Below are 25495 nucleotides of genomic sequence, written 5' to 3'. Positions count from 1 at the left end.
CGTCTAACACTTGATGGCTGCTCTGTTAAGTCTTCGTCGTCAGTTAGGAACCTGGGTGTGCTCTTTGATAGCAATCTTTCATTTGAAAGTCACGTGTCTAGTGTCTGTAAAACCGCATTTTTCCATCTTAAAAATATATCTAAATTACGTCATATGCTCTCATTGACAAATGCGGAACAACTAGTTCATGCGTTCATGACATCAAGGCTAGATTATTGTAATGCTCTACTGGGTGATTGCCCTGCACGCTTAATAAACAAACTACAGCTAGTTCAAAACGCAGCCGCTAGAGTTCTTACCAGAACCAGGAAGTACGACCATATTAGCCCGGTTCTGTCAACACTGCATTTGCTCCCTATTAAACATCGTATCAATTTTGAAATATTGCTGATTACTTACAAAGCACTAAATGGTTTAGCTCCCCAGTACTTGAGAGAGCTCTTAACGCATTATAGTCCTTCACGTCTATTGCGATCTCAAAACTCCGGCCAGTTGATAATACCTAGAATATATAAATCGACTGCTGGCGGTAGATCCTTTTCCTATTTAGCACCAAAACTTTGGAACAATCTTCCTAACATTGTCCGGGAAGCAGACACAGTCTGTCAGTTCAAAGCTAGACTAAAAACACATCTCTTTGACCTAGCATTCACATAACACTCTATAGACTTCTATAATTCAATATTAGGCTGCTTAGATTAGGTCAGCCGGAACTGGGAACACTTCCCTCAAATCCTGATGTACTCGTTACATCATAAGAAGAATGGCATCTACGCTAATTTTAGTGTCTTTGTTTATCCCGAGGTTTTCCCGCAGCCTGCCGGATCCAGGCCGTTTCCAGATCTGACAAAGGACTTTCGCCTGGACCTGATGACAATGCAGTGCTGAAGTGCCAACTAGCCTCTCCCTATGGAGGATCCCTATACCACTCTACAGATAAAGCGTTGTGGAATATTTCGGTTCGCGTACCTACCCAAAGTGATAAGATAAAATAAAAATTCTGCATCAAAATTTATAGACTAGTAGTTTGTTTAGGCATGGTTTGTAAGGAATTACAAACCTGCGCACATATATTCAAACGCACATAACTATAGAATCAATTCTTAATGCGGATGTGAACGCCATCAGCGTCTATCACAGGTTCACGTTTAAAGTCTGTTTAGAGAGAACGGTGTCGTCTTAGTGGCCCCTAATTTAATAACAAATGATCATTTAGACGGATGTGAATCAATCAAAACTAACTTTAGCTGGAAAAAACATTTTTCAAGAGCAACTATAAAACCAAACCAATCTCTGTTACCTTAAATTATATGTCTATCTCTGTAAAGCTGCTTTGAAACAATCTACATTGTTAAAAGCGCTATATAAATGAGGATGACTTGACTTGACCTGACTTACCTGTCGAGAAGAAAGCAGACAACTTCTCCTTCATTAACTCTATCCACCTGGGAAAAGCTATCCCCATATTGTTTCCCTCGTTTTGAATTTGCCGGACACGTCCCCACTTTAAATGAATTTGTATGCTTTATCACGGCTACGAGTTTTTCAGGATGGCGGAACGACATGGAGGCCTCCATGGACTTACCCGTACCATGTAAATAAAGATAAGAAATTCTTTGCTTACGAGGATAAGTCAGTTCGTTGGCAAAGGTAATTTTACACCAATGAGAAAATTTGTATGAATAAAAGACATTGATTTCAGCTGATAAAATACTTTATAAAAAACTACCATAATTTTATTTTCAGATGAGTAAATTACAAAACTCAATTTTTCAACCGAGTGAATCTTCGCATGAGAGATCTTCAGAAGTCATAACTTCAAACCAAAAGATTAAAAACCAAAGATTAAGCTAAATGACACTAGGTTCCAGCGTACCCCCCAAAATCAAATACTGTTTTACACTTTTCAAAGTATAATCTAGCTTTAAAGTTAGAATAAAAAAGTTAAAATCATGCATATCTACATACGTGTTGTGTTCTGACACAAGGCCATTAGCTGATTCTTTTTGTTTTATAAATTTACTTTACTTATTTCTACAAATATCAGCCTGATACATATGTACTTAATACACGATGAAACAAGATAATCATGCTACCAATTACGTCTGACACAATGTTTTTTAAGAAAAGTAGTGTTTTAAAATGCAACTAAACCAGATGATTTTTCTTTTGACAAACCTACAGAAATGCATGTCGATTAGAAATTGCGAGGTCTCACCCACAAACGCAAAACTTTGTGTTGGGTGATACGGGCATAGCTTTACTAAAGGAAAATATTATGGAGAGAATTTTCAAACCGTAATTATATTATTTATATTGAATTAATATTATGGTTTCATGTTGATTTAAAGTATTTGTTAATAATTAATACCTTTATTTTTATCCAACACTTCAATATCCATCACAAAATTTTGTTAAAAAATTGCTCTCTGATCCCAAATAATTAGATAATTATATAGTGTTTAAATAGTAGTGCTTAAATCTTTGGCTCTATTTTGTCACACCGTAGCAATGCAAAGTACCATACTCTAGCCTATGGACTAACTTTATACAGTAATGCAAAAGATCAAATCACTAAGAAAGGAGGGTTGAAAAGCACTGTTTATAATAAATAGACAAAAGTGTGCAAATTATGGTTTTATTACTATTCAGATAGCTAGCCGATGTCGCTGTTTCACATGTTGGACCGTATGTGTTTTAGGTGAAGACTTCTTTGAGAGCCGTCAACATTCAGTGTTTATAGGAATAAATGATCGTTAATAATTTAAGTGATACTATTTCTGTTTGAGAACTAAATTGATACTTTGTTTAGTGCAACCTTCCCTCTATCTATGTTGTGGAATCACACAAAGTATTAACATGCTGCAAGTATTACTTACTTAAGTATTAACGCGAAAAGTAAGCGCATGCTGTTTTACACTTGAACTATTACAACAGAATCACACCTGACTATTGCACTGAGAGACGCATATTCATTAAAGCTCGAGGCTGTTAAACAAAGTTCGGTAAAACCTGCAGATAACATTGCACAAAGTAAATTCTAGTGATCAACTTGCTAAAAAGTAAATACAACATGAGCCATACAGAAAAGCCACTTGTGATCAGTTTTGTAATTGACATTTTATATACTAGTCAATTAGGCCGTTTACATTTTGCTTCTTTTTGTTTTTGTATAGTTTGCAAAAATTATAGTCTCCGAGCGTGGTCAAATTAGGAATTTATGAAAAACATGACCAGATATTTCTACATGAGATATTTCTTTTAGAACATCTTTCAGCTATGTCTACGAAACATTGACATGAAAGATGAGTATTGCTGTTTTTATGTTACCTATAAAACTATTTACTTCAAACTCGTCTAGCTATTGCTCATTTCACAGCACAGTCGGTTATTTTTTTCTACGTGGCTAAACAACGGTTAAGCTAATGAATTACCGGCTATATTTTTACGTGAATGTCGGGATGATTCATTTTTTAATCCGTCTACACCGATACTTTGACATAAGAGTTTTAGGTCTGATCCAGAAAACAGACGGTAAGCAGTAAGTTATGAAAACATGTGATAAGCAGTTTTGGCCTCATCATCAAAATGTTTTAACATAGCGCAAGTTTCAATTGTTTGATAAATTATCTAACGATTATACCTAACTATCAACAGTTATATGTGAAACAAGCTCAGTCACATTAGAGTTGGATTCTTGTTTATATTGTACATTGTTATTGAACCGCATGTTTAACAGTGCTAGTGTTCTTAAATTGTTTACCACTGTTTCGTTTTTAACAACACTATCGCAACACTTATCGTATTGCCAGGTGTGATTGTAATGTTTTGTATGGTGTCTTCTTTACACTTTCACCCCATGGATATCTGTTTCCTACAGTTAGCTGTAGTGAACTCTAGGTCTTCTCTTTGTTCATATACGACAGTATGCACATGAATTGGCTTGATTTAATAAAATGTGATTTAATAAAACTGTAAAGATTTAATTTAAACAATCTTTTCATTTTTAAAAGATCATATTTAAACTTTTAGGATTATGCTTTGAAATAAATTTAGTACGAACAAAACTTTGGCTCTGGAAAGGCGTTAGCAGACTAACATTACATGATGCCAGAGGCTCATCTGCTCTGTCACCCTATATCCTGAAGCTAACATTATTGTAAAAGTAACGTATTTCTCTTAAGATGTGCTGGTGATCGGAAGGAGCTTATAAGCAGGCTATCAATGGGGCTCGGCCTGAGGCATCACAGATTCTAAAAGTCTTCATTGTTGCTCTCTCACTACAGATAGGCCTATGTGGGGATTTTCTCACCGATACTACTTGAGGAATTATTAAACATTTCACACAAAGTTCTTTACATGCACCCTGATAAATAAAAATATATAGTCAGGTTTTCCCCCAGAGACCATCGATATAGCATATTTGTTTTTTATGAATTCATTGAATAAGTTTGAAACTATTTCAAACTTTTAATGCTTATACACTATGAAATAAATTTAGCAAAACATTCACAGTCTCATTCTGATAACTGAACACACCCCTCTGACTGTCAAACGCTGGTGTGAGAGAGAAATATTTGGAAATAGTTATTTTTAACTTTAATGGTCAATATGGACATCTATGTGATAGGAGCTACTTCAACCCTGGTGAAAATGTAAGATGATTTTTATCTAAATCTAACAAAATTGGTACAGTAAATTTGTAAAATATTTATTTTAAATGAACAGAATGCTTTTCAACTTCAGTAATTTAGTAAGATTTTTTAATGAATGGCATGATTTTCAACTTCAGTAATTTAGTAAGATTTTAAATGAACAACAATTAGTAAACTTTTTATTTTATATATGATTATTATTTTAAATTACACACTTTTAAAGGAACACAGTGCTTTTCAATGGGCTCAGGAACGTGTCACAAAAACAGATACCAGGCCAGCCACACGCTGGTGTGACAGAGAGAAAAGACTTCAGGGGAAACACTTGTGGGGGTTTTTTTTCCAACCATGGAGAAACAGTAAGATGATTTTATTTTTGTTTAATTTATATACTTTAAATTGAACAGCATGGTTTTTCAACTTGAGTCAGTGTCAAATATTTGTGAATGACTAAATGTAAATTTTATAATCATTTCATTTAAATGAACATAATGCTTTTTCAACTTCTGTGTGAGATAAACTTTCAAGGTCCTCAGCAATGCGGAGGGAAATTCCTGCTTTGACACACACACACACACACACACACACACATAGACGCGCGCTCCCTATGTTTTGGGCAAGTGTGTGTGTGGTTTTAGTAAGATTTTATTTTATATTCTTTTACAGAACAGATAAACTGCTCAGGAATGCTGGGGCGGTGACAAAACACCAGGTTCAAAGACAATACATCTACAAAAGTAACTATTATCAAACTAACTTCAAATGATCAAACTAATTGTCACACATTCTATACCCCTCCCTTTTCTTGATCAAATGAACTTCAAACGATCAAACTAACTGTCACCATCCATCATTTTGACAGAAGCTGTAACCGCAAGGGGCGGAACTAGATTAAAGGTCATCATCCATCATTTTGACAGAAGCTGTAACCGGAAGGGGCGGAAACTAGGTCAAAGGTAACAGGAAGGGAAGGAACTAGGTCAAAGATAACAGGAAGGGGCGGAACTAGGTCAAAGGTAACAGGAAGGGGAGGAACCGGAAGGGGCTGGACAAAGGGCGGGACAGGAAGGGGAGGAACCGGAAGGGGCGGGGGAAGATCACTGGATAGACACGCCCACCTGTCAATCAATCATTTTGACAGTTGCTGTCTCTTATCTACTACTGTCCAATCCGGCGCCTCATAAACACACACACACACACCAGAGAAAAAACTTTGCAGGTCCTATGGCGGAGAATACTTTAATACTTTTCTGGGCCTTGAAAGTGGTAGTAACATTGTAGTCAATGGAGGGACAGAAAGCTATTGGATTTCATCAAAAATATCTTAATTTGTGTTCTGAAGATGAACGAAGGTCTTACAGGTTTGGAACGACATGAGTGTGAGTAATTAATGAAACAATTTTTATTTTTGGGTGAACTAACCCTTTAAATGTACTGACTGATAGTAATAATAATACAAGAGAAAGAGTATACAAATATTTGACTGGGAGTGCACAGCAGAGACCCTTTTTAACTAAACAAATATTTACATGTAAGACATAAAGCTGGACTCACAGGGCGTTTGACTGGTGAAGAAAAGGAAAGAAACTCCTGGTTTAACTGTCCATTTTCCCTTTCCGGCTCCTGGACAGAAGACATCAGAGCTCTGGCCACTCACAGCCCTGTGCAGCTGCTCCGTCAGATACCTGAGGAGAGACACATCAGTGTGACCGAGCTAAGACTCAAGTGCACAGATTCATATCAACTGTTATTACTTTAAAACTAAATGTAGTCTCAACAGTGAGACCAAGAAGCACGTTCTTTTGATTTTAATTTTTACATTATTGGTGTCTCATGAATAGAGCCATTTCATTATTATTTGCCTCTCAGAAAAATGACATTCACATTTATAAAACTGTTTTGATATGAAAGTACTGTTACATTAAATTAACATTTTTATTTCTTGTATTCAATTTCTATATATATGTCTTATATTTCAAAAATATTTATCTTCTATCAACAGAATGATTATTGGAGTAAGAAAAATATATCCTCTTAAAACAAGTCTTAATGTCTTATAAACTATATGGTCAGTGAATTTTTATAGTTTTCTTGTTTTAGGAATGTTTAGATGTTTAGAGGAAATTGATTTGTTGCACTGTAAAAACATCAAAAGCAAGCCAAGTATCGCATAAAGTAACACTTTAAAATGTGGTCCATATTTGGACATAGCAGTTCTAATGGACTTCCATTACAACAACACACATGAACTTCAGTCACCTAGAACACAGGTTACAGGACATAACATCCGGTTGACGCATGTCAAATCCATGTACAAATATAGAAAGGTAAACACATAAATCCACCACATATGCCCATAAGATATGTTTACAGTGTGCGTGTAACTGTGAAGGTTTGTGATATAAAAAGCAGCTGGGTTTTTGTTTGTGAATACATCACAAATGCAAAGAAGTTCTGGTAACGCTTTAGAATAAGGTTCATTAGTTAACATTAGTTAACTATATTAGTTAGCATGAACTAACAATAAACTGCACTTATACAGCATTAATTAATCTTCATGTTCATTTCAACATTTACTAATACTTTATTAAAATCTTGTTAATATTAGTTAATTACCATCCATGGAAAACCAGTCAAAGTCAGTTTTACTGTCTTAAAATACATTTGTGACAATGTAAAATCCTAAGGAAATATCAATCACATAAAGACAATAATAATAATAATGTTACATTTATATAGCACTTTTCTAGGTACTCAAAGTGCTTTACATGGAAGGGGGAATCTCCTCAACCACCACCAATGTGCAGCATCCACCTGGATGATGCGACGGCAGCCATATTGCGCCAGAACGCCCACCACACACCAGCTTACTGGTGGAGACGAGACCGTGATTAAGCCAGTCAGTATATCTGAATATACAGTATATATAATAACTGTCCATGTCATGCCAAGATCAGACACACTCACACAGAGAAGTGACAAAGGCTCGCAAACAGTGAAAACCAGCCATTCGAGTTAGTGTTACAAACGACACTGCTTTTTCAGTGTTTGACAAATAAAGTAAATAAAGAGGAATAGGAGAAAGGGATAACTGGTATACATGAACTGATGTGATGGTACATGAACAGTTAATGCACTGTGAACTAAAATTTAAAAACAATGAACAGCTGTATTCTTATAAAACTAAACTTAGCAAAGATTAACAAATACAGTAACAAATGTATTGCTCAAGGTTAGTTCATGTTAGTTAATGAACTAAAGTCAACTAATGAACCTTATTGTAAAGTGTTACCGAAGTTCTGATGTCATGAGTTAAATTACCTGACACACCCCCTTCGAGCAATAACCTCGGCATGACTGTCATTCAGAATATCACCTGCAAATCATCACAATACAAAAAAATGAGATTGCAAAGTAGGTTAGTATTAGACAAATTGTTTAAATCTTTTACAGTTACCCTTCATACTCATAGCAGACTGGCCGATACATTTGGTGCCCGTCCCCAAAGACACAACCTGCTTTTGAACTGAGAATGAGATTAAATGGTTAAAAGGGCATTTTGAAGTTTTCATATGAGTGTTTATGAGATGAGCTATTAGTTAAACAGTATTGCTAACCTGTCTTCTGGTCTGAGCTTTCAGTCAGAAGAATAACAGCAGCCAGTAGAGTCCACTCTCTGCCCGCCTCCGGCTTTCCTCTCTTAGGTAGTTTATTAAAGTGATTATAACACAAACTGGCTACTTCATCAGGACTCCACATGATCTGATGGTATATATGAACAGTAGAAATTCATGATGAGACTTAGCATGTGTTTTTACAACATTACTGTTAACGCAGTATTTGTTTACTCACACTTAAATGCCTGGTTAACACCCATGCGAGTTACAGATGCAAATATAAATTCAGTAGGTCATAAAACAGTTCTTCGCGTGCTTTCTCCTGTCTTGGGAAGAAGTCTTGCAACCACAACAGAAATAGAGAATATCAAAAATTTCAAAATAAGAGTCTGCACCTTCGCTCGATAGAGGGCGCTTTAATACAAGACAGGGTCTTCGATACAGCTCAATCTAGTCTTCCATTGAACTGTATAAATGTCTTGAAAGCAGAGTTCTAGATGTTAATTTATTGTTTTATTTGTAAATAAATTAAGTAAAGCAACAGCTTGAACAAAAGTGAACAAATAGGCAATTATTATAATTATTCAGTCACAGTGGCAGTGGCAAAATCAAAGCTTGCTTTAAACGTTTATTTAGTGTATCTTTACTACTTTAGGCTACATTTTGTTTTCTGTTTGTTTGCATCTCATTCAACATTGTTGGGGGTTAAAATAGACCCACATTTATTACAGAAATGTTGTTCACTTTAAAGGACAGCATTTGTTCTCAGATTACTAAATATTGAATTGCTTCAGATACAAACAGACAAACAACCAATTTCAGATGCAAGGAATCTGCTACTTTTATAATGCATTTTAACTTTGTTACAATTATTTATGAAAATATAATTATAACGTATATTATGAATAGAATGCATTATATATATATATATATATATATATATATATATATATATATATATATATATATATATATATAAAGGGTTTAAGTGTTACCAAATACAGTATCCTATTTAATCTTTTTTTCACAACTATTATAAATTCAATAAACAGTGTTTTACAAAATAATCGGTTTTAGATGAGTATAGGCTATTACATCAAAAACTGTTGCTGTTAAAAGATTACGTTATAGATCTTTATCTTTTCTAAAAGACGTGACTGGAGTAAAAACCTTTTTTATTACCTTTTTTTTATTTTACAATACAGTTCTGTACAGTTAAGATTTGAAGCCAAATACCCAACACTGACTAATGCTGCTGTGAGCTGTATACTGAATGAACAGATGTCTCAAGCCTTCATACAGCTTAGCGATACTGGTCCTTATATTACACACTTTATCATTCATGTTCATGATGTCAGCTGTTTGTGATCACAGAATGAAGAATTTTTTGTATAAACATTTAATTTGATGCTCCAAAGAGGGTGCTTTAAAGACTGATTGACTCATATTGGACATCCTTATTGTTTACAAGCAATGTTTTCTCTACACAAGAATAATATTTAACTGAAATAGCCTATCTAGAGCTGAAGATAACCCAAAAAATTTATAGTCTAGCGACGATCCTCCTAGATGTATGATAAGCACAGTAAAAGTCACCAGTTCCCAATTTAACCTGAAAATGAAAAAGATTACAGATTAGCAGCCAAAAGAGAAATATTCTTGCCCTCTTGATATTTTAATATAATTGTCATAAACACAGCAAAAAAAAAAAGAAATTGTTCTTTAATTAAGGGCACCTATGACCTGGATTATCTCAGCAAAGGAGAAGTACTCACTAACACAGATTTAGAAAGATTTGTGAACAATATTTGAGAGAAGTAGGCCTTTTGTGTACATAGAAAAAGTCTTAGATCTTTGAGTTCAGCTCATGAAAAATGGGGGCAAAAACAGAAGTGTTGCTTTTATAATTTTGTTCAGTGTATATATACAATATAGGTAGGTGTAGTTCTAAATCCAGGTAATCAGTTATATCAATGTCATATATATCATCATATAGTCCAGCCTTAAAACTTTATAGTTTTTGTCAGTGTTTATTTAAAAACCTACTTATGCATAATGTAAGATGGTACATATTTAATTGATAAGTTGTCAATACAATACATAACAATACAATACATAGGGTATGATTTTACCCCAAAGTTCAACATATTGACACAAAATGATAACTGCAAATCCACATTTTGCTGTCTGGATCCAGTTGTTTCTGTGAATTGCAGCGATTCATTAGTTTCTTTGTTCTGTAGCTTTCGGCAGTCTGTAAAAATATACCTCAGATTTCTTGTCAAATCCATTTGTTCAGTCAATCTCAAAGCTCTTTCCTGTTTTTGATGCGTTTTGTGTGTTTTTCGCTGTCTTTCACATCGGAAAACAATGCTGCCGCTCAGGCTTTCTGCCACTCAGTGGGTAGAACCGCAGTCAGTGATGTCACGTGCATAACCTCTATATAGGAACACTGAGGTTTTGTTGTTTCTTATCCGTAAGCAAGTAACATTGCTTTTGCTATGTTTCACAGAACCAAGATGCTGTTGTTGTAATGTTAGCTATAGTCACAGGACAGTTTTGAGTGTCATTGAAGCATTATTTTGCCTCGCTTTATTCTTGCATTGGTGTTTGTTTCTCAGAAATCACTTACTGCACCTTTAAAATGGCAATATTGGGGACAGCCATTCTTTGTTATAAAAAAGTGCACAAATGCCAAATTGGATACATGCTTTTTAAAATATTGTTATTGAATTCTTTTAAATCATTCAAGGACAGAAAATTTCACTTATATTCACCCTATAATTCCTATAAAAACAAAGACCTCATAAAAATTAATACATGTTTTGTTCCAAAATGAGACTCATTTACCTACTGGTGGTCCTGCAGAAAAACAAACCTTAAGATGTACATGTACTGGAAGAGTTTAGTTTCTTTACCTAATATATAATATATAAAAAATGATTTTTCTGTCACAATCCAAAATGTTTTCACAGTCCATAACTGGATTTTATTTAAACTATGTACAGTGTAGCATGGCATGTCACAAAATAATGAAATCATATCTGATCAATCTCTTTAAAACAACTATCTTCTCAATTATCTCAATGGTCCTCTAGCCCATATACACTGATATGACACATGAACTCCAGCAATGCGGTTCATGACATTTGGTGCGGTTTATTTTAATATTAGTAGTAATATTTCTTTCTTATTATAACATAATATTGAATGCTGCATTATAATGAGGGGGTTGAGAACTTCACCTCACACTGAAAATCATGATTGATCTCAATTTGATTTAGGCAATTCAGGGAATAGATTAAAAAAATCTTGATCATGAAATAATACAGTGACCTATGTCATAATTTGTACTGCTTTCTCTGCACAGAAATGTAAGCTGAAGTTGTCATTCCCAGAAGAGGCCAAATGAAATATTACATTCACACAAATCATGTATCTGCTTCTGGTCCATCAGTGTTTCTGCTCTGCTGTTTAAAGGAATAATTAAATCCAAAAATGGAACTAATTTTGTTTTACTCATCCTTACAGCATTGCTGTTATTTGAAGTTTGAAGAATCCTACACTCCTCTTCTCCATACAACAACAGTTCATAGTGACCGTTCCTCAAAATTCTTTGTTTCTGTTGCACGGAAAAATAACAGTATATCAGTATAGAATGATGTGAGGGTGAGCTTTAATTTTTAGATAAACTAGTAATTGAAATGTAAATCTGGAGCCAGTCTCTTCAACAGTCTGTCCATTCAGTCCACATTAGTGGTATTAATGGCCTAGTCACAAGAAGAAACTGATTAATAATTTTCTTGGTCCAGTCCTTTCCATGCTCGTCACTCTTGTCCGAATCCCTCAGTTTCCTCGATAGCAAACAGAAGTTTTTCTCGTAGCTGTTCCATGTTCTTATAGGGTGGCAGATCCAGACGATTAAAGCTGAAAATGTAAGGCAGGACAAATAAGTCACAAAATAGTTCTATAAAAACTGTTATTTTCTATTATTATCAGATTTAGGTTGAACATTTGCGTCTCACCAAGTGTGACTCCTAGGCAGCCACGTTTCCTTCCCCACTTTGTCTATGCAAAACTTTTGTGGCCCGTTACTTCCTAGACAATGAGGTGATAAAATGATAAACTATTAGAAATATTTACACTTCTAAACATTGAATATGTAAAATGTGGACAGACTACAGGTCAAAACTGAATGGTGGAAAGACTTGAACAAACAAATGGTTTTTCTTTAATTTAATAACTTACTGTATTTATGCTGCCGTAACGTGGTTTCGGAATTATTGTAAATATTAATTTCCTAGTTAAAAATTGGACATGAACGGCCTTCTCAAGTTGTATTTCCCACTGGGAGGCTCTGGGATCATTCTGAGTTAGACGGGCCATAAACTTTAAACATGGCGGAGGGAGAGCGACTGCTGCTGTGACTGCTTTTCTTCATTCGTTTTTTCTTGTTGTTCAAGTTGTGCATTAATTATAATATAACATAACCTCTCGGGGTAATAGGTGGACGGTACGGTGGCCCACCTGTGAAACTGAGGACGCTCCAAAGACTGATCGACTCATATTGGACATCCTTACGGTTTGCAAGCTTATTTTTCTCTACACAATTAATCTTTAACTGAAATATTTTAGACCTGTCACTCTAAAAAATGTGTAGTTTATTAACTGAAGTCCTTAATGTTTCATAAGCACTTTCTGTAATTACAGACTGTTCCTCCAAAATTCACCAGTTCCCAAAGTTACCTGAAATTCAATAGATGACAGATCAGCTGCCGATAGAGAAGTATTCTTACCCGCTTAATATTTTAATATAATTGTCATGAACACAGCAAAACAGGGTGAATAAAATGTGATTTTATACACAGTGAAAATAGCCTGTATTTGACTGAAATTCCAGAACTGTCAGCAAGCTATCTAAAGCATGTTGAATGTTTATATGGATGTCAATGAATGGAATGCTAAATATCATTTTGGCTTTAATAAGATTTTCCCAATAAATATGCAAGAAAAAAACAGGTGTCCTTCATGATTCCTGTTCTTTACAACAACAAAGCGCTTGAATGCGACAAAGCTCATAATCACCACTTGTGGGAAATAGGACATCTCCGATAGCACGTGAAGACAGCATTAGCTCATGATACTTTGTTACATTTTTCCAAAGGTTACGCACCTCCTTTCACTGACTCTGTTTAAGGGCCTATTTTGTACCATATTCATGGACATGGACATTTCAAGCTTTTCCTTTTGTTTCATCAACATTGTTAAAGGATTAGTTCACTTCAGAATTAAAAATTCCTGATAATTTACTTTCCCCCACGTCATCCAAGATATTAATGTCTTTCATCCTTTCAAAAAGAAATTAAGGTTTTTGAGGACAACATTCCAGGATATTTCTCCATATAGTGACTTCAATGGGGTCCAACGGTTTGAAGGTCCAAATTACAGTTTCAGTGCAGCTTCAAAGGGCTCTATTCGATCCCAGCCGAGGAATAGGGTTCTAGCGAAACGATCTATCATTTTCTAAAAGGAACGGCCGACAGTTTGGCTAGATAAGACTCTTATTCCTCGGCTGCGATCGTGTAGAGCCTTTGAAGCTGCACTGAAACTGCAATTTGGTCCTTCAACCTGTCAGACCCCATTGAAGTCCACTATATGGAGAATGTTTTCCTCAAAAACTTTAATTTCTTTTCGACTGAAGAAATAAGCTTGCAGACAAATTCTACTGGTGAATCGATGACTACTCAGAATAATAGTAATTATAGTAAAAAGGAAAATTTAACTAATTAGTTAACTAATTAATGTTATAATAATAATTATTATTATTAACATGGTAAATAGTGTTATCAAAATGCACTGTTGTGTGTAAAGGTACATTAAAATATTATAGCTGTACCTATCAGTTCTGCAAAACCTCCAACCGGCAGTCGACAAGTTCCTGTGACGAACTGCAGAAGCCGAATTCTCTTCTCATTGTCCATTTCCTTCACGACCTGTGTGACACACAATGACATATATAGTAAAAAGAGAAACGCGGGAGTAGCTGTGACTGCATAAAAACACACAGGACTGAGCGTATAAATTACCTGCCAGAACCAGTGAATTTGCTTGCTGTTTTTGGTGTAATGCCGATAGATGGTGTTCTTCTGCCAGTCATTCAGATCGATTTCCTGCATCCCGCATAACATAAGCTAGAGCGAGAAACAATCACAATCACCCAGTTATTTACAACCGTTTTCTCAGTGATGTGTCTTGGTATAGATGAGGGTTTTTTATTGGACTGTTAAGCATCTATAAATGTCAAGTCCTTGCTAAAAACACACCACCACCACCCACCTCCAACTCTTTCTCATCAAAATAACGCAGCCACTCCAGAGGCACAACCTCATTGAAGCCATCCAGGAAGGCTTTAGTTTGTTCCTCCACCCCACGTGTGAACCGCCAGTCAGTAAGCAGACTGCAAGAAAAACGTGTGATGAGTTTAAAATCACTGTGTTAAAGGAACAGTCATTTTAAAAGAGAAAAAAGGTGTATAGATGAGGGTGATTGTAGCTTCATGGTTAAAAGTGAAGTGTTGGATTTCTGCACAACTAGCATCCCAAGTGAGAGTTGGAAAGAACAGGTTTCTCTAAGTCTACACACTCTTAAACTGGAGTTGAATAATAAACTGGGATAGGACTCTAACATAAAAAAAAAAAAAATTATCTCTAAGGACAGTACCTGTTATTAGTGTACGAAACACCAATGGATGAAAGGTGTCTGTTAACTGGCCAGTAATTCTCTTAAGACCAATTCACAATCACCAGATTACAGTACGTCAAACAAAGTGTCTTTTGCCATCTGTCGTTGTAGGGCTGCCCTCGACTAAAGATATTTCTAGTCGACTAGTCGTTAATCGCACATTTATATTAATTGCATACTGGGGGTGGATGTGCCTTTCATATGGATAACATAAACAGAGAGTTTTTGTTTTCTATATCAATTGGTTAGTTTCAAGACATTTCAAGCTTTCTATAGATATATTTCTCATGTCTGTGAGGCTAGCCTATATACGCTGAGTTTCGGTTCATTTTTGTGACACTCTAGTTCAGGGAGACTGAGACAGCAGAGAGCGCATCCTGTTTGTTTTCTTCATTTTACAAAAGCACAACATCTTGTTATTGTGAGTTTACACAAATAAAAGTAACCCTTTACAGTTTCGAATAATGTATTACTCTTATCTGCATTACCAAAAAAAATCTGAGTATTTTAAGTTGTTTTCACTGTAATCAGGAAAGAATGGCAGTGATCATGCCAGCACCTCCATTTCCTGCAGTAAGCCATGCTATCCTTCAGCTTCCTCACTCCACACGAACACTTGGATGTTAGATATGGCTAGGTTAACGTTAGACCGAGTGGCCAAGTAAAGTTCCTACAACTTGCTATTTCAAATGATATGCCATTCTTGAGGAAGCGAACATTTGGATTTCCTGCCTGACATACAGTAATTACCCGCCGTTAACGATCTGTCCCTCACAGTCAAGTCAAGTCCCCTTAATTTATATAGCGCTTTTGACAATATAGATTGTTTCAAAGCAGCTTTACATTTATAATAGGAAATTAAAGTAACAGAGATTTTTTTGTCTTCACAGCAGCTCTAGAATAAAGTTATTGTTCAGCTAAAGTTAGTTTTATTTGATTCACTTCCGTCGTAACAATCATTAGTTATTAACTTAGTTAACTAACACGACACCGTTCTAACAGAAAACCCTTAATGTGATCCGGCCGCTCATTTGCACAAAACAGTGCCTGGGGCTCGAGAACGCAAACCATGAAATAGGTTCCAAGGTACAAGCCTTGAAAATTTTATAATACAGACGTTTTTATCGTAGCCACATGAACCGGAATTATCCTGATAACGTTTTATCTGTGACTTTACAGTGTGACTTTTACAGTGACTTCTCCACTTCCTGTGGAGCTTTTTTTCTGCAACTAATAGAATTTGGGTCGACTAAGCCTCTTCTATCGGCTATCAGGGAATTGGCATTTATAGTGAAAATAAATTAATAGGGCAGCTGTACCCAATATATTCCTCCTTGTTGTCGTGAGTGACGAGCTCATTTTCTCCATCGTTCTTCAGCTGGTGTGTCGTCACCTTTCCCAAAATCTCCATGTCTTGAGCGAAGTACAGCTCGACTCCACACTCTTCCAAATCATTCTCTCTGTGAATGTACACCAGCATGGAGATCAGTGATGCACAGTTTGTCAGAGAATTGTTTTGATTGTCATCTGTATTGAGTGAATGAATGAATGAATGCAGCTGCAGGCTTGATACTCACTTGACCCAGATGATGGAGTTGTAAAACTCTGGGTCGATTGACTCCAGGTCTTTCAGGGTGGGTTTCTTGTTAAGCATGCGCTTGTAGAAGGGTAGAGTGAAGCCAGTGTCAATGAACTTCCCATGATACAGTGCCTGCAGAGAGCCAATCACAGGTCGAAGGTCATAAAAACAACAAAAGATAGTTTAAGTCATCATGAAACGGAAATTGCAACTCCCTTTTCCACCAGTCATTATGCATGATGGTTTCTGGAGGCAAGGGGTTGAAACTCATCTATTGGACAACCCTATTGCCCAGCTTTTGCGCCGGTGCACGTCGTTGTGAGAGGGGAAGGTTTCGTTAATGCTTTTGTTTATGATTATAATACACATTTTAAATAATAATAATAACAACAACAATGTGCATAGATATTTATAATACTGCAAGTTCTGCAACATTCCATAAAAAGTAACAATTGTGTCAAAATGTCATGCTATCTAAATCTATTTTTAAAGGATTTTGCTAAATATTTTAATTATTATGCATGCAGCATTTATGAGATCATTAATTAAGGCCACATGGAATTTTTCAACTTTTAAAAATTAATTTTAGAAACAAAGCCATGGAAACATTATGCATGATCAACTAGGAATGCAGTCACAGATCATTAACAGCTGATTTGTCAAATTCTGTCCAACCAGGTTTAAGTTCAACACCGATTTCTTTTCCTTTTGTTTATTGCAGCATGCAAGATTTCACACATAAACTGTAATTTTACGAAATGAGTTCATTCTGAGTGGCCATACACTATGACATCATGGCTGGAGGGTGAATTGATGGCCATTATAAACATTAATGTTCTATTTAATTTGTTTGAGATGCATCTTATCGGTTTTTAAGAGTCATTAGGGCAATTCTGCTGCATCATTGTAAAGAGAACCAGAGGTGAAAAGAAAGCTGCAAATGGTAAATCCAATTAAATATCAAGCGATTATGCAAATGTACATCTGATAAAGCTTCATATACTGTTAGTGCAGCAGTCAGTCAGTTTAAGCAGACATACACACTTGCACAAAACCATTTTAAAAGGTCACCAGAAACCTGTCACAATAAGAGAAATACTGTAGCTGCAATAACAGTTTAACCTTAAATAACGGAACCACAAGGAACCTTAACATTGCCTTACATTATTAGTAGTAATTTGTGTTACTTACAACAATAGGGAAAAAAAAAGTTAATGAATCATAAATAATAATTTGTGTCCAGCAATTTTGAAGCTAGTACTGGACATATTGCTTGCAGTTCGTCACATATTCATATCGCTTGTGAATTTATCGATTGTGTGATGCTAAAATTGTCAGGAAAAAAAAAAGGGTTAGTTCACCCATAATTTACCCATCCTCAAAGCATCCTAGGTGTGTATGACTTTCTTCTTTCAGCCAAACACAATCGGAGATATATTACAAAAATATCCTGGCTCTTCCAAGCTTTATATGGCAGTTCCTTTTTTTGAAGCCCAAAAAAAGTGCATCCATCCATCCATCATAAAAGTGCTCCACACGGCTCCGGGGAGTTAATAAAGGCCTTCTGAAGCGGAGCCATGCGTTTTCGTAAGAAAAATATCCATATTTATACATTTATAAACTAGAATCACTGGCTCCAGTATACAAGTCTAATTCTGGTTTAAGAGTGACCTCTGACCCGACGCATGACGTATTGAAGAATGTGGAAGCGCAGATTATAGAGCAAAACAAAACACCAGTCAGGAATTACAAGTATAAAACAGGAATGGGAAAAAAATGTCCAGGGTGCTCAATGAGTTTAAAAAAAGTATTTGAAGGTGCTCTTTGGGATCGGGAATTTAATAACATGTAGTAGAAGGAAATCCAAGGCACTCTTCTTAGGAATAGATGAAAAGCCTTTATTTGACTGGCTATTTCATGATAGAAAATTTTAAAGACATGGGGGGAAAAAACAACCCACGCGTAGCGGCACAAACAGCCTTCTTTGGGGTAGGATACCCCGAAGAAGGCTGTTTGTGTCGCTACGCGTGGTGTTTTTTTACGTCTAAAACGGGAATTTTTAAAGAGAAATGTCAGAGGAGTTTGAGTTTGTTGCCAAGCGCTGTTTGTTTGAATTCTCACCTCAGCTTACGCTACTCCTACATCGGGTCAGAGGTCACTTTTCCGCCAGGACTCGATTTCTCTTAAAAAAAAAAAATGCACGCCTTTGCTTCAGAAGGCCTTTATTAACCCCTCTGGAGTCGTATATGGATTACTTTTATGATGGATGGATGCAGCATCCATTTTTGGGCTTCAAAATCGAAATTACTAATTGCCATTATAAAGCTTGAAAGAGCCAGGATATAATTACCTGATATAACTCAGATGGGCTGAAATAAGAAACTCATATACACCTAGAATGGCTTGAGGGTGAGTAAATTATGGGATAATTTTCCTTTTTGGGTGAACCGTCACACAGTCTGTGTGTGATGTAGTTGATGCAGCACAATGTAGTGCATGTACTGTACAACTGTGACTCTCTGAATCTTAATGTTAAAAATATCAGTGGGCCTCATTCGTGAAACTTTGGCAAATATAAAGTAAATTCAGAGTAATTATGCACAAATTTCCCAAAAACTCTCCTCTGGATTCACAAATCATTTGGAATCAAAATTCGCAAAGTAATCAACATGAGTCTCAAATTTCATGATCGGTACACCATTATAAACAACGGATAAACCGGTTTATACACTTTTTATAATATGTGATAACACATTAAGCAATTTTAATGTGCTTTCCTGAGTTACATCATCTACCATTGCAGGTATGCTTTTTCTTAAATTCTCTTTTCTGTCTGTCTGTCTGTATGTGTGCATATATATATATATATATATATATATATATATATATATATACACACACAAACTTTGTTACATTACTTTCCTGTTATCACTGTAAAGCTGCTTTGAAACAATCTGTATTGTAAAAAGCGCTATATAAATAAATGTGACGTGACTTGACTTGACTCTGGGAATGATCTCCAAAAACAACACAGACGCCCAGAGTCACACAGTCTGTGCAGAACAAGCTCAAAATAGGAGAAACACAAGGGCTGAGAAAGAATTCAACACACAGAACAGATAATCTCTATAATATATGTTTGAGAAAGTCGAACCCAGACCTGCATGTGCTCATGAAGGGTGTGAGAGAAACTCTCTGGATCTTAATATAACACCAGTCACTATATCAGAACACAATGATTTATTTTCATGCGTGAGGTTCACACTCAATCACACACACACACACACACACACACACACACACACACACACACACACACACACACACACACACACACACACACACACACTTCAATTTAATGTGAAACTACAAGAGCCTTAAGGCCTTCCGTCTCACCATGGCAATGAAGCGTCCGATGAAGCGGAAGTAAGTGAGGTGGTCGGGGTTGATGGAAGAAGCGGGGTTTATCTGCAGACAGTAGTTGTTTTTACCAGCATACTCAAACAGACAGTACATGGGGTTCAACACCTCATGAGACAGCAAGAAAAACCACTCCCTACAGACAGAGACAGAGAAGAAGAGAGTCAGTCACACAACACTCTTAATGTTGCCTTTAGATGGTATTATAATGAGACATACTCAACTTAAATATTCCCACATCACTGAGACAAACTGTGTTGGAAAATTATGCAAGATACTAACAAATCAAAATGATTTTTACATTTGTAATTAAAAATTTAATTACAATTTAGATTTTATAGATTAAATTAGGAATGATTTAAACAGATGTCTTCAGTAAAGGGAACATTTAAATGTTTAAATCTCGACAAAGTGTTTCATAATACAACAACTTCATATGAGAGTAATGGGACAGAATAGACAATACCGTACTGTTTAAAAAGCATAGAATATCTATTTATGCTGGAAACATTCTGGTAGCTTTCCTTTGAAAATACACCAACTCATTTATTTAAAAAAAAAAAGTTTTGTTTTTACAAAATGTAGTTTTGAGAAGAAAGTGATATGTAGGCACAATTTGTTTTTGCCTATACACCTGAAATCATTCTGAGCCACTTGAAGCAAATAAAATAAAATGAAACAGATTTACAGAAAAATGCACAAATAATATAGGAAACCTTTTTGTGTAATAAAACAATGCTATAAAAATAAAACAAAACAAAACATTGTAAATATAAATAAATCATTAAAAACAAATGCAATACATTTTTGTGAGATGGACTGTGTGCACAGTGTCACATACAGTGATGAAGATGAAGACAGAGTCAGCAGCACAAACACACACATCAAATCATAACCAGTTCACCAGAACCCAAGGCCTGACCTTTGATCCCGGGGGGGGGGGGGGGGTTTGGAAAGAAGGTAAAGGGGCAAAGAGGGGACCATGATTGGGGTGAGAGGGGTGTTTGGGCACACCACGGGACGACGGAGACACCTCCAGACATCCCGTCCGTGGTTCTACCCTGTGGTAGAACAGCATGACGTAACCTACCATAGGGTAAAACCACTGACAGGACACAGGAGACAGACACAGACACAGGAAGACAACTATGAGGTCCAGACACCAAACGAGCAGTTACACCCGAAACAAGAAACATTCAGCACATGAAGATGACCAACAGCGAGACGTCACAGTGAACTTGCCTGGCTATTCCTCCGTAATCCAGTCCCTCCTCTCCTCTCATGATGATGTAGAGTCTCCGACGGAGGTCATACGGCTTCATATTCATGATCTGAGGCGAGACAGGGGGACATCTCATGAGAACCTCAATACACACAATAGGGCTTGAAAAAAATTGAAAAGAAAGTGTTGTTCAAGGGAATGTTGCTTGTCCATCTCAGGAGATCTAACTAACATGATATGGGCCGTTTAGCCAAAACCAAGATGTCCGTAATTAGGAGACCAATTCGGTTTGATCTCATATTGGCCATAAATGAAGGAAAAAAAGACTGTTTGACAATTGTGACCCTGGACCACAAAACCAGTCACAAAGGTGTCAAATTGTTTTTTATTAAGATGTATACAGCATCTAAAACCTGAATAAATAAGCTTCCCATCGATGTATGATTTGTTAGCATAAAACAATATTTGTCTGAGATACAACTATTTGAAAATCTGAGGGAGCAAAGAAATCGAAACATTGAGAAAATCGCTTTTAAAGTGTTTGTTCTTTTAACTTTATGTTTGCGATTTTGCTTCATTCTCTCACAAAAATATTGTTTTTATATATTTACAGTATGAAATTTACAAAATATCTTCATGGGACATGATCTTTACTTAATATCCTAATCATTTTTGGCATAAAAGGAAAATCGATCATTTTGACCCATACAATGTATTGTTGGCTATTGCCACAAATATACCCATGCGACTTGTGACTGGTTTTGTGATCCAGGGTCACAATTTTCCTAAAAATAAAGTTGGTAAGAGGCTTTAATGGAATGAATTTAACAGATAATGTTTTGTCGTTGTATTCAGACAAGAAAGATCATTATGAGGTTGTACAAGCCAAAATCATAATGATCTATGATAATGAATTGGGGGACAAAATTGTTCTGTGCCTTTACTGCTGTAAAAAATGTATTGGGAACACCTCTATACAGGCGCTACTCAACATGCGTCACTAAAGCCATTTTGCAGGCAAGTCATCATCATCATCATCGTGGTAACCACAAAAGCTTGCAATGGTTCTACGATCTACTTAGGCTTACGTATGACCGTAAAAATGTGTCATTCAAGGTTTATACTGCAACACAATTTATGACAAAACAGTGTAGATAGTTTTGGCGATTATAAAAGAAGCGTCAGCGGTCCAAAGTGGAGCTGCACCGCATCCTTATTCACTGACCTGTTGAAATGAGTCCTCAAACAGAGTCTGTCGGGATACGGAGATTTTCACATGACTGGGAAGCGCGTTGGACTGTGTAAAGAGGCCAGAAAAAAGAGGAGCCCATACATTAATTTGCAATGCTAAATGACAAAAACGTTGCACTGGCATAAGGCCTGTGGTGATCTGAAGGACTCACATGACACAAGAACCGGAACTGGTGATACTTCCACCTGAAGCTGCGGTCGTATGCTCCCGGAGACCCACCCTGTCTCGAACTAAACAGGAACACAGAAAATAAAGCCAAAGCACTATGAGAGCAGTCTGATGTCATCTGTTCCATGAATGTGTGGCGCTTCAGACACTGGCACAGACTTCAGATCAACATTAGCTCTTAAACCCACATGAGCAATAAAAAGGATAAACTAAAAGTTTACAAATGGCAGAATAAAGTCAGCCATGACACCAATTCCATAAACAGGTGAAAGTGACGCATCATATAAGACAGAATGTGGGATTCAGATCAGATCAAAAAAGCTATCGTTGACACAGGGTAGATTTAGGGAGTCTGGTGTTGCACAGCCGTGATAACACAAGATAACACAAGCAAAAGGCATTTCACTTTAATTTAGAGAGAGGGGAAGTCTGAGGAATGAAACATATTTAAGACAACAAAAAGATGCATGAAAGGAACAAAGGAGATACTGAGAGAAACAAAGAAAGAAAAAAATAACACTAACATTCTGTGTAAGTATATATATATATATATATATATATATAATATTCAACAATATTATTGAGCTGACTGTACTGACGCTATTGTATGAGAACTGAACTGGACGATGACATCATTTTGTGCAGAACTGCTTTATAGATGAAATTAACTATTTTAATAATTGATGACTTTACACCGGTTCTGAATCAACACTGAACTGACTTCAGCTGAACAACAGCCCAAATGCATCATTTTCCTGTTTATCAATGTAAAGCTGCTTTTATGCAAGTATGCAATGTATTGTATAAGCGCTATAGAAATAAAGGTGACCTGATTGATGTATATATACACAAATTATACACTACCCTATCAAAAGTTTGAAAAAAATCTATAATAATAACAAAATCATTTTGTAAGAAGTCCCTTCTGCTCACCAAGGCTGCATTTATTCGATAAAAAATACAGTAAAAACAGTAACATTGTGAAATAATATTACAATTAGTTTTTTATTTTAACATGTTATTTATGCCTTTGATGCTAAGCAGAATACTCAGCATCATTACTCGAGTCTTCAGTGCCACATTATTATTCAGAAAGCATTATAATATGCTAATTTTGTGTTCAAGAATTTTTTTATTTATTATTATCAATGTTGAAAACATTGGAAAAACGTTTTTTGCTGATTAATATTCTGTGGAAAGCGTGATATCCATTCATCCAATCCCGTTGGAGATTAATGGGAGATGGGGCTTTTTCTTCATTAGCTCCTAAACTTTGGAACTCTCTACCGATTGAGATCAGGCAAGCCAAATCATTTGGAAACTTTAAATCTCAGCTTAAAACTAATTTTTTTAGGTTAGCTTTTAATTGATTTATAGTCATTTATTTTATTTTACTGTGTATTATGTTTCTTTGTGTGTTGAATCTTTGCCATTTTAATTGTTTTTTGTACAGCGCTTTGAGATGTACATTTAAAGGTGCTATAGAAGTTAAAGGTTATTATTATTCAAAATAGTATATTTAATTATTATAGGATATATTTAATTGATCAAAGGTGACAGTAAAGACATTTATGATGTAACAAAATATTTCCATTGATCAAAGAATCCTAAAATTCTTTTTACTATGGTTTCCAAAAAAAATATTAAGCAGCAAAAACTATTAACATTGATAATAATAAGAACCATTATTAATAATAAGAACCATTATTAATAATTGAGCACCAAATCAGCATATTGAGAGATCATGTGACACTGAAGAAAATTTTAGATATCAGTTCTTTTAAATTGAAATTTCACAATATTACTTGGTGAGCAGAAGAGACATCTTTCAAAAAGAGTAACACAATAAGGTCTCATTTGCTAACATTAGTTAATGCATTAATTAACATGAACTAACTATGACTACTTCCGCAGACTGAAGTTGCTGTGAACCCCTTTCGCCATCAGGTCCTTGATCTACTGTATGTGTTGTGTGTGTCTCGCAGTGACTCCTGCCTTCACATGCAATCAAAACAAGCACTCTAAACTATAGCGTGTGTGATGTTTACCCTGACTCAAAGCCCGGCCGAGGGTCTTTAAAGGTGGTGGTGCGAGAATTGTGGTCCACAAAGTATCGCACCCCCTCTGCAGTGTACTTCATCTCCCAGCCGGGCGGCAGGGGCGGCTCCTGGATCATCCTGCAAACGGAGGAGGGCAGTGAGAGCAGCGCACCCTGCTGGAGCTACACACACAAAACTGGGGGGGGGGGGGGCTGAACTATAGAGTAACATGCTGTTTTTCTAAACAATCTAAAACGCAATGTACAAATAATCAAAATGCAAAAATCAAAAAAAATGAGCAAACAAATAAACAATGTATTGCAGCTTAAGTGGATGAGTTTGATATTGATAATGTGTGCTTTTCACTGGGTCTCTATCAAAGGACTGATAAGAACATACCAGTGTGGGTGAGCAACCAACTAGACAAAGCTACCTAACACAGCTTCCTAAACATTAATGCTGCTTTTCCCAGTCGTTTTACAGAGCCAGGCATTAAAAGTGTGATCCACACAGCATGTATAAACGGCATGGCCGAGAATCGTCCGCTTAAGACAGGAAAAGGCCTGTTTGACTGATGTAAGGCCATTAAGAGCAGTTCATATGTTATGCTATATTTAGTTGTGGGCAAATCTGAAATTGGAAAACGTTTTTGAAAACAGATTTATGCTTGTGGATATGCTGCTCATTTTAACAGCCCGGAAACTACAAACACGACCTTGTTTACAAGTGGGCGGTGAAACAACATGGTAGCAAGTCAGACTAGAGCTGGCACTTTTAGCCAAATCTTGCCCACTTTCCTGAC

The 25495-nt window shown here is 36.1% G+C and overlaps 2 protein-coding genes across 9 annotated transcripts in view; both read right to left on the bottom strand.

Moving 5' to 3' along the window:
• Positions 1–8665, bottom strand: part of adat1 (adenosine deaminase tRNA specific 1) — a 55051-nt gene extending 46386 nt beyond the window's left edge. For all 4 annotated transcript variants that reach the window (XM_077211367.1, XM_077211365.1, XM_077211366.1 and 1 more), the window contains exons 1-5: positions 8508–8665; positions 8273–8417; positions 8113–8181; positions 7977–8031; positions 6210–6340 (exon numbers count right to left, since the gene is read on the bottom strand). In XM_077211367.1, the coding sequence (XP_077067482.1) occupies positions 6210–6340; positions 7977–8031; positions 8113–8181; positions 8273–8414 (397 nt within the window). In that variant the 5' untranslated portion in view covers positions 8415–8417; positions 8508–8665. The remainder of the gene's footprint in view (positions 1–6209; positions 6341–7976; positions 8032–8112; positions 8182–8272; positions 8418–8507) is intronic.
• A 2571-nt stretch (positions 8666–11236) lies between these two features.
• wwp2 (WW domain containing E3 ubiquitin protein ligase 2) overlaps positions 11237–25495 on the bottom strand; it is a 112692-nt gene continuing 98433 nt past the window's right edge. For 2 of the 5 annotated variants that reach the window (XM_077211330.1, XM_077211335.1), the window contains 12 exons: positions 24703–24831; positions 22638–22716; positions 22460–22531; positions 21251–21343; positions 19989–20144; positions 16591–16724; positions 16333–16473; positions 14609–14729; positions 14359–14463; positions 14169–14265; positions 12298–12370; positions 11237–12199 (listed from right to left, as the gene is read on the bottom strand). In XM_077211330.1, coding sequence (XP_077067445.1) covers positions 12100–12199; positions 12298–12370; positions 14169–14265; positions 14359–14463; positions 14609–14729; positions 16333–16473; positions 16591–16724; positions 19989–20144; positions 21251–21343; positions 22460–22531; positions 22638–22716; positions 24703–24831 — 1300 coding nt within the window. In that variant the 3' untranslated portion in view covers positions 11237–12099. Of the gene's footprint in view, positions 12200–12297; positions 12371–14168; positions 14266–14358; positions 14464–14608; positions 14730–16332; positions 16474–16590; positions 16725–19988; positions 20149–21250; positions 21344–22459; positions 22532–22637; positions 22717–24702; positions 24832–25495 lie in introns of all 5 variants that reach the window. The other 3 variants (XM_077211331.1, XM_077211333.1, XM_077211334.1) reach the window with 3 other exon arrangements.

This window comes from Siphateles boraxobius, unplaced genomic scaffold, assembly GCF_051911475.1.
Source record: "Siphateles boraxobius isolate OS27281-9 unplaced genomic scaffold, OSU_SipBor_1 65, whole genome shotgun sequence".
Taxonomy (NCBI): Eukaryota; Metazoa; Chordata; class Actinopteri; order Cypriniformes; family Leuciscidae; genus Siphateles; species Siphateles boraxobius.
This window is presented reverse-complemented; position numbering and strand designations above follow the sequence as displayed.